The 10570-nt window shown below is 44.4% G+C and overlaps 1 protein-coding gene across 1 annotated transcript in view; it reads left to right on the forward strand.

Annotated features, from left to right (window-relative positions):
- LOC147456284 (uncharacterized) overlaps positions 1 to 9565 on the forward strand; it is a 32522-nt gene extending 22957 nt beyond the window's left edge. Inside the window, exons 2-3 of the mRNA XM_086513831.1 lie at positions 9268 to 9361; positions 9412 to 9565. Of these exons, the coding sequence (XP_086369957.1) occupies positions 9268 to 9361; positions 9412 to 9565 (248 nt within the window). The remainder of the gene's footprint in view (positions 1 to 9267; positions 9362 to 9411) is intronic.
- Positions 9566 to 10570: the final 1005 nt, after the last annotated feature.

Raw genomic sequence — 10570 nt, forward strand, 5'->3', positions numbered from 1 at the left:
AGCTTTTTTTAAATTTAAAAAATCTATTCTTTTCTTCCGAAAAAATTCAATCCGCCATTTCCAATAAAAACGACGCACATAGGTGTCGTCAAGTTGTCCGTCTTCACAAATTATAGTCCTCTTTGTATACTCAATTCTGTCCTTAGAGATCAACCAGTGTGCCAGCCACTTTATGATAGTGGTTGACAGAAAACAGGCTCGCACTTCTTTAGACTGCTTTTCTAGCTTGGGAAAAACAAGAAATGACCCCAATGGATTAAACATTAGTTTATATCCAGAATCATCAAAGATAAGTGTGTCAAGTGGTAGGTCAGGAAAATTTTCGAGATTCTTGTGGAACACCGGTTTATCTGTCGCGCCCAATTTAAAAGGGGCCCTTGTGCACTGCGCTTGACTTACCACTCTATTGAATCTTTTGTGGTGGTCAGGGAACACTATCGCTAGAGTGCGTTTGAGCTTCTCAAACTCGCAGCAGCTCCATATCCACACTTCGAACCATCTGAAACAAAAATTCAGAAACACTTCTACATCGGGCCTTACCCAAATCTCTGTATCCCCTTCAACAACATACCGCATTTTTGGCCAGTAGGGCAATGCTTCACCATATTTTTCATCAAATTTCTTGAGCAGTAATCCATTAAGGTCCAAAATGAGAACCCTACGCTTGACGCTCAATGGAGGTGGTGGCCTTGGCCATATCAGTGGGATTCTTTTAATTAGTCTATACCATAGAGGAAACACGAGCACTGCAGGAGACAACACGCAATTCCATATTGCACGAATGTCAGCCCTGCCATTCTGCTTGTCAGTCCTGAACCTATCTGCAAGGCGCCATTCTTCAACTGAAAACATATCTGCAGATGCAAAATTACACAAGACTCAAATTTAAATATGCAATTAGGACATATCTACAGATTGAAATCATACAATAAAAATACACAATGTTCAAAAATTAGGCACAAGATGAAAGAGACGTCGAATGGGAAAGAAAGTTATATTAATTCAGAAGTGGTTACATAAAAAGAAATATAGGGGGGGCAAACTATAATCTTTTGCAGGCTCTGGGTTTAGGGTCAGAACTTGTGCCGGTATTCTGCATCTCCTTAGTGTCTTCTATGTCCATCTTCTCTTCTGGCTGCCCCTGGGTCTCTTCCTCTTCCTTGCTTTTTTGCTCCATTTCAGGCTTCTCATTTGAAGTCTTCTCGATTTATTTATTTTTGCCTTTCTTATATGCTGAGCAAGGGTCTCCTCGGGACTTCCCTCCAGCCTGACATCTACACGACCATCAGCTTTAGAAAGTTGTGCAGCAAAAGATCACTTATTAGAGCCTTAATCAATGAAAAAACTTACTCTTGCCACGTTGGCCTTGTTTTCTCAGGGTCTTTGATCTTGTCACCCGCACTCCAGTGTCTAGCAACACATCGTCTTCCTCATTCAAGGTTTTCCCTTCAACACCAGTCGTACTTTGCTCCTTTACCTCAAAGTTTTGTTCTTCTTCTGTTGTTTCCGAAACAGGTTTCTCAGCAGTACCAGGGACACTTTCATCAAGCAAAACCTCCACAAGTGTCTTGTATGCAGGCATTACTGCATCGTTCCCTGTGTCTTTATCGGCAGTAGTTCTGAAGCAGCTTGACTCTGAAAAAACATCAGAGAAGACAAAAATCAACCACCTAATTAAAACAATGGTTGTTTCTTACCCATTGAAACAATTTTCTCACCTGTTTTTGGGCATGGTTCAACTGGCTTCTTCTTTAGAAGGGATTGGTGTTCTGCAGAAATAACTCCGGGGCAATCCTTAAGCCGGCACTTTCCTTTCTTAGCCAAGTGAGCATAGCAGAATGCATGGTATGCATGTGAACAAGACAATAGAACAACATGGCTTGAGCAATTGTGATCATGAATTTTTACACCACAAGCATTGCACACATCAATGAGAACAACACTATGTCCAGGAGCTAAAACTCGTGTAGGCAAGACTATGGTTTCATGTAGCATTGGTTGACTAATCATGTCTGTCACAAACGTGACACAGAGACCAAAGGTTTCCTCACGTTCCAAGCATTTGGATAATTCTTCTTGTAGGCAAGAGACCTCTGTTATCAGACAATGTCAAATAGGTATAAAATCGGTATGAATGCTTGAAGATCGGTGTAATGATGTTATCATACCGGTATGATTACATCCTGCCGGTATGATGTTATCCCACCGGTATGATGTTATTATACTGGATAATATAACATCATATTGGTAGGATAACATCCGGTAACATTATACCGGTAGGATAACATTATATCGGAAGCATAACATCAAACCGGTTGGATTTTTATCATACCATTACGGTGTAATCATACCGGTCAGATCTAACCATACCGGTCGACCATACCGGTAGGATATAACCATATCGGTACGATGTAATCATACCGGTAGGATATAATCATACCGGTAGGATGTAATCATACCGGTATGATGACATCCTACCAGTATTGTCATCTACCCTTACCGAATTGATGTTATTGTCATACTATTATGTTTTTTTATTATTCGGTTTTGTGGTATCACATTCTATCCATCCCGATATGATAGAGCCATAATACCGGTATTGTAAAACTTATAATACCATTTTCACTATTAGAGTTTCAGTAGAGTATGGTTATTATAATCATACCGTATGGTACTTTGCAGGTATTCTACTACAATCAGATGGAGTTAAAAGCATACTTGTGCCTACTGTAGGGTGGCTTTTGCTTGGTCAAATTTTTCTTGGAGGCTGTCAAGCAAGCGTGTTGGTACATTGGCATCGTCATGGAAGTGCATTTGGATGGTGTCAAGGGCACCCTCGCAACGGTGCACATCAGCAACAGATTTGACCACAGAATCCTTAGCCTTCTGACACTCGGCTGATACATTGTCATGAGATTTTCTAACCTCAACAAGTAGTTCTTGCAAGGAAGTGGATACTTCAACACTAAACGCAGACTGAGTAGTCGCAAAAAGCCCACTTCTGGTAGGTGTACTTCCGGATGGGGTATTTACTAAGAAGATGGCAGAACCACTTGGGGTTCCTGTGGATAATTGGGAAGTCTCTAACTTCCATTGTTCTCTTTTCCTATCTAAGTGACCTTCATTGGTCACATTCTTCACCACCTCAGATGCAAACTCAGCCCACTTTACCGGACCTGTGCATACAAATAAACATATCCGCGTGCAAACTTGACTCCCAGCAAATAGTTTGGTGGTTTGGATTGATACACCTGCTTGTAGAGCTGGTAGAGTGCCTTGTAGTGATCTGGCTTTGCTATTTTTATCGGGACTTTTTTCTCCTTCACTGGAAGACACGTGAAAACTTTCATCCAGTCGGATATGGGCACGTCTGCATCTGTCAACTTCCTAACATCTTTCCCCTCAAGACTTAACCCATATTCCTTGTGCAAATCCTCTTTTGTCGTGCAGAATTCCTTTAATGGCACCTCCACATCCTTGGGGTGAACAAAGCGACTGATTTTGGGAGGAGGCTGTAACTTCTGTCTCTGAAAGGAATAAATCCATATTCATTACTCAATGTATCCACACCTCAATACTCTACTACACATACATGTCCGATGTACACAACATAGAGAGAGACAGAGAGAGGTGACATATCTTCGTGGGAGAATGTCGGGTCTTTGTGGGGGAGACCTGTCGGGCTGCATTCCTTGGGCTCTTTCTTCGGTTGCTATCCATAGCGAAGGATAAGAAGCGTGCACAGGGGGCTGTAGAGTGAGCTAAGAAAGGCGTAGAAGGAGAAAGGCACAGAGATATGGAGAAGTACAGTCATGAAAACATTCGACTTAACATTCTTCTGACGTGGGCTCCACACGTGTTTTTGAATCCTCCACATGATTTTTAAGATTTTATATCCTCCACACGATTATTTAATTCAAACAATTCTTGCCCATAACACCAGTTTCATACCCCCTAAATTTTAAGCCTCCAAAAGCAACTTTCAATCGGTTAAAACCGGGCCACCTATTCATGTATCCACCGTGGGGGACTTCAATGCTAGGACTGCCCATCACCAGACAATATTTTATGATACTTCAAAGGAGATGCTGAGGGAGCTGGATATTGCAGAGATGGGCCTGTCGAGATTATCATAGGATGTGGAGCATACTGAGTATGGATGGCACTCGATAGACATGGGGATTGCCCATGGATTGGCCATTTTGAATGGCCTACAGAGATTTTCCGTTGCGGGAGGTTTCACATACTTTCCACACAAACATGGAGCCAACACAGTGGATTAACTAACATACTCTATGTCAATACTCAGGGAAGCTGTCATGACACAACCGAGCTTTATCTCTAGTATCTAGGACCTCACAGTTGGACCCAAACCTGTTGGTGTGACAGTAGATCATGCCCTTGTGTCGATGACTATCTCTTTCGAGTTTAGTATAGCACAAATACCACAGATAGCAGCCCCTACTCGCTACACCTTTACACGGGAGACGGCGGACTCTGTCTACATAGATGGGATCTAGAGATGCGTGTGCACCAAGGAGCTAGGGCGACCTCTAGAGGAGCTTACTACTATACTGATATAGACATCGCATGATGTAGCATCAAAGGCGTACCCACACACCGAGCCTGAGCAGAGACGACGTTTTGGAAGCATGCCTCAAAACAGGTAGTATGATGAGGAGTGTTGCGAGACGAGAGACAAGCTTCAGAGGGAGGAGCTTTTGGGGGACATCACTCAAAGAGAGTCACAAATTTCCTTCAGACGCCTAGTGCGGAGGAAGAAGAGGGCATTTTTGTCTTGACTAGAGAAGGATCTATATCACCTATTCTTGAGTCAGGACTCGGGTGAGTCATGGCAAATCTTTCATGAGAACTCCCCCCCTCCTGTCATTATTTCTGGGGCCAATATGCATCATCTTTGTACACACTTCCTGGACAATCGCTCTTCCCGACCCCCCCAAGCCATGCCCACACACATGTACTTTTTTCACCACCACTGAGATGGTGAAGAAGGCCATTGATAGGACGAGGACTGGGAGATCATATAATCATGATGGCTTAGTGGCTGAGTATTTTCTATGCCAAGGATCTGCTTGCAAAGCTTCTAGCAGTGATGTTCAACCGTGCCATGTGTGAGGGCTTTCCTGATACTTGGACTTTATCTACTATTGTACCTATCTTTAAGTCACGAGACCTTATGGAGCTTGGGAATTATCACACTATCATGATTGGACACACATTGGCACGTTTGTACGCATCCATTCTTGAGCAACAGCTGAGTAGATGGGCAGAGAGGGAGGGTATACGCACAACCGGGCATGCACGGTTCAGGAGAGGTTTTTCTACTCTTTGACTACATTCTGACACTCAGAGCCATTATTGAGGAGGCAAATCACATGGAAGAAGGATCTATTGTAGCTTTGTGGAGTTACGCAATGCATTTAACACAGTGCCCTTAGCTAGATTGTTGCGCATACTGTAGGAGATGGGAGTACCCACAATTGATTTGGGGGATTATGGCGGTCAGTAGTAGGGCATGTACACACTCCAGAGGGGTTATCTACATTATTTTACTCCACCATCGGGGTGAAACAGGGCTGCCCGCTCTCTCCTACTCTATTTGGTATGTATGTGGGTGAGGTTTCTGACTATATTGAGAGAGAGGGTGATAGAGATGCACAACTGGCAGGGACATGGAGTTCATTATTATTATATGATGATAATATTGTCTTGATCTCCGACTCTCCGGAGGAGATGCAATGTCACTTGGATGCTTTGCATAGGTTTTCCCACGACAGTGGTTTGCCTATCAACCTTGGTAAAACCAAGGTTATGGTGTTTAACAGTGGACTAGGAGATCAGCACCCGCATTCACCTACGGCCCATGAGACAGTGGAGTATATAGATGCTAACACCCATCTTGGGGTGGTCTGTCTTTAGTGTACCATCATTTTCATTGAGAGCAGCAGAGACTAGACTAACCAGAGCATACGCAGCATTGGGTGGATCGGAGAGGATGTGTTTACAGATTCAGTTCCAAGAGCCTCAAACGAAGCTTTGGCTTCTTGAGACTCTGGTGGCTTCCACATTGCTCTATGGAGTTCATATACGGGGAAAGCCTCTGGTCTCTATGATTGCGCGGCTCATTAGAGTCAAGGATTCAATACCACATGACATGATTTGAGCAGAACTAGTTGCCCCCCCGCTAGTGGTTGAGGCACATTAGGGAAAATTTGGACTCACAAAGGGGCCTTATAAAGAGTTTGACTTCCTCTCTCATGTCCAAAACGGGCGTACGGTAAAATTTTTGCAAATCAACTCTAAACTTGGCGGAGATTTGACATTTAGAATCTACTCTTCAAGCTCTTTCTATTAATATATAGCACGCCATGAGATTCCTTATATTTTGAAAGATTTTATTTTTAATTCTCTTGTGATGTGACAACTCCATTTAGAATCTAGAGAATCAAAAATAGAATCTTTCAAAATATAAGGAATCTTGTGGCGTGCTATATATCAAGAGAAGGAGCTTGCAAAGTAGATTCTAACTGCGAAATCTCCGCCAAGTTTAGAGTTAATTTACAAAAAAATTACCGCACGCCCGTTTTGGACATAAGAGAGGAAGCCAAACTCCTTATAACGCCCCTTTGTGCATCCAAATTTTCCCTAATGCTTACCAGACCAGTCTCCTTTATACATCACTTGTGAGACCTCCCCAAAGACAGATATGCCCGCCCAGGACTGAATTCCTCTCGACAGTTAGCTATGCAGGGAGATACAACATGCTGGTATGGGGAGATGACATCATGGTTTGAGGTACATGGGTTCAGCATGGACAGATTGCCCCCCTTCCAATACTCATTGGATGCACCCTCTCTAATTATTACACAGTCCGAGATCACCAGGCTCATCCGCCGCCACGACCTGACTCAACTAGATACTAAGAGAACTTGGATACAGTCGGCACAGGAGCCGGGCACGAAGATGGCTTTCTATAGAGAGCATATTCTCCAGCTTATTGAGGATAGTTTTGTAATGAGGCCCAGATACATGGACACCTACTTATCTCATGGGATACGATCTGCTATTGGTAGATACGCACATCTTCACACCAGCTTCGGATCGAGACTGGTAGATACAACCACGTAGAGGCCAACACATGTCCTATGTCACATGCATCCTGAGACAGAGTCGCACTACATATGTCATTGCCCAGTTTACTATGAGATACGAGGCCGCTTTCACAGCTTGTTCATAGAGGGCTTTGGACTACTCTCTAAAGTCATGGGATATGAGGACCAGAGATGTCTGGGAATGTTTTTTCTCGAGTTGCGCAGACACGGAGAGAGCCTGATGAGAGGAGAGGCTAGCCAGTCTCAGAGACGGCGGATCACAAACTTCTTTAGAGTGGACATTGGGCAGCCTGAGGAGCAGAATTCACATTCTCCTCACACCAGACGCACGTTGATCAATCAAGCGACCGAGCTAGGGAGATCCAAATGCCCACGAATGTGGAGGACTACACAACATCGATGGAGGCTGCATCAAAAGATTCGGATCACTTTGGCCCGACATGCACTACGCTCGATCAAACTACTGACCATTAAGGAGATTGATGAGATCCACTAGCGACCAATGATGGATCTCTTGTGATTTAGCTCTTTTGAGGATTGTACACCCTACTCGTCTTGTACCAGCCTTTGTATCAGTTGTTACCCATTATATCCCCACACACACACACCCACATTGTGTTGTATTAGCCCTCAGTCACTACTTGCACCCCCCCATACTCATATCCTACACAATTCCACCTAGATGCTTAGTTCAAATCTAGCAGTTTAGGATTCTATAGTACCCCTTTTTCAGTACCTTTTTATTTTTGGTACTCACACATTGTGTCATATACATCACGTTGTAACTTTTTGGTCTCATAGGTCATTTTGGCCTTTTGAAGACGTTAATAAAACATTTCATTTCATCTCTCTCTCTCTCTCTCTCTCTCTCTCTCTCTCTCTCTCTCAAAGTCTTTTCTGTGTACATTATCTTTTACATGTCTCTATTCGATTCCGCAAGTGGACACCTTTCAGCAGTAGTGCAGGCGGTGCGTTACAGGTGGGATGTAGTGCCACTAAATCTAAGCCTAAGGTAAGAGTAAAAACATCTATGATCTGGCCCATCTCTCGATAAAAGTACGTCTTCACTCACGATCAAAGAGCCTGCCAATATTTCCCATTGGTTGTTGGATAGTGTCCACCCAAATGTTTGTGAGGATGCCCACTCTAGTCAAGGCGTGGCACTAGGAACATGGCGGCAACGAGCTGCCAAACGTTCCATAGTGTGATGCTATATAGCAAGCAGAAAACCTTATCTCTGGATTGACTAGTAGGTCTCCCAAACGTTTTTTTTGGTTGAATTAAAGGGAATAAAGGGAGATGCTCTGTTGGGAATGAAGGTAAAAGAGAAAAGGAAAGGAAATTGTTTGGCAGATGTCGCATGATGGAAGGAAGGCATTAAAAAAAAATCTGTCTATTTTGAGCCTACAAGCGAAAGTGCAGGCCGTGCCAATCTTTTTTTGGGTCTCATTGACCCGAATCTCAAGTGATGCTCTTTTTGTCTATGAGGGGAAAAGGCAGGCATGGCAATTGGAATAGAGAGAGGGGAGACAGAGGGGAGACAGAAAAGGATGTGCCATGTGGGAAAATATTTTTTTCATTCCTCTGATTTCCAGCATGCAGGTCCGCAAGGTTGTTCTGAAGGGAGATGCGAGGCCATGGTCGGACAAGGGGAAGAGAGAGGGGCGGAGGCGAACCAGGCTTGCGAGAGGAGATAGCAAGAGATGAAGGACTGAGTAGAGGCAGACGTAAGAGGGGGTTGGAGGGGGTCCGCTCAGCAAAGGGCGGCGAGACCCAGCGATGGCCACCAGCAGAGGAGATGATGTCCACAAGAGAAGCATCTCGGGCTCGTTCGCAGCATGGGCCTCAGCTATAGGTGCTACAGGATGTATGCGTTTGCAGAGGCAATGAGCCTGAGTTGCAGGGCATGGGGCGGCAGAATCTCTCTCTCTCTCTCTCTCTCTCTCTCTCTCTGGAAAGGAGGTTCCAAGAATAACATGAAGACACAAGCTGCAATAGTGCACGTTGATGTAGGTGGTGGGGAGATGAGGAGGAAAGAGCATGTGCATGAAATAAACGTTGGATATGACTTGTTGCCTGACACATCGCGAGTAAATTTGCACCGCTTCATTGGAGGACTCGTTATCTGCGGCAGGTTTCATGAAGTTATTGTGCAACAAAAGAAGCAGCCAGATGGATGGGACAGAAGACAGACGGTGGTTTGAGGATGGTGGCACAGAGAAAGGGCAGTATGATCTTGAGAGAGCTCTCTTTCTGTTACGTTTGGGAGGATATCCAGGACCTTGAACATCGTGGGAGATCTCATCATTGTGGGTTGTCCAGCTGCATGTGAGAGTTTGCATGGTACTCGCAGAGACAGAAAGCGGCCTGAGCTCAACGAATTGAGGGAGGGAGAGGCACAGTTTGTCCTCATGGGAACTGGCTCGAAGTGAGAGGGCTTACTTTCTCCAAAGAGAGAGACGGAATCTGCCACGCTAATTAATTAATGTTTGCAAGATTGGATTGAGAAGCATTGCACATATCAATGAAAGGCATCATGCAGCCTGTCAGAGTCAGCATAAAAATAAGAGCAGTTCAGGAAGATGCATCAACGATGACACTGCCCACCAAGTGAGAAATCAAAACTGAAGACCGGCTCTAGACAGAAGCAATGCAGTAGCCCTCCAAACAACAAGGTGCGACGCAAATGCCCACAAATAATGGATGGGCGTCTCTAAAATCTGAATAGCACAACGGATACAAAGAGGATCATACCCCATCGGAGCAACCGATGATCCAACTCAAAGACCATCATGAGTAAGCAGCCAATGGAAATAGGTAATCCTCCATGCCACATGCATGCAAGTCCCATCATGACCAAAACTGATATACATAAACATGAGATAAGCCCGCATGTGTGGGCATCTCATACTGGTGATGAACCAGTCATAATCGGCCAATGTTAACCAATGACCATATACTAAAAGAAACTAACCGGGCCATGTCTCTGTACATCAGATGGCCACTGCCACTCACTACAATCCCAATAAAGCTGTGATAAAGGGCAACCCTCCCATGTCCAAAGCCACCAAGAAGAGGCATCCTCCCCAAACACATGTGGATCAACACATTGCCTGCTCACAACCCTAATCAGCTGCCAAGCAAATAGGTCCATTATCAAAATGTATATGAATGTGAGGTGAAGAATCCTGCGGCTGTTGTGTCTCTTGAGCCTGAGTCGAGGTTGTCTCTCAACTTCCTCTTGAGGTTGAGGTGGACATCTGATCAGCAGGAAGGTAGTACACGACCTCAGTCCTCTATGCAATGGTTCATCAGTGACAAAAAAAACGCGTCACTTACCTGCCAAGTGTGACCATCTCAAACTCCATAGCTAGGACCAACAGTAGCCAAGCTGTACTAGTTCAACATCTTTCAAGGTTAACTGCCTCGGAAAAGTC

This window comes from Adiantum capillus-veneris, chromosome 6 (assembly GCF_014529385.1).
Source record: "Adiantum capillus-veneris isolate H3 chromosome 6, ASM1452938v2, whole genome shotgun sequence".
Taxonomy (NCBI): Eukaryota; Viridiplantae; Streptophyta; class Polypodiopsida; order Polypodiales; family Pteridaceae; genus Adiantum; species Adiantum capillus-veneris.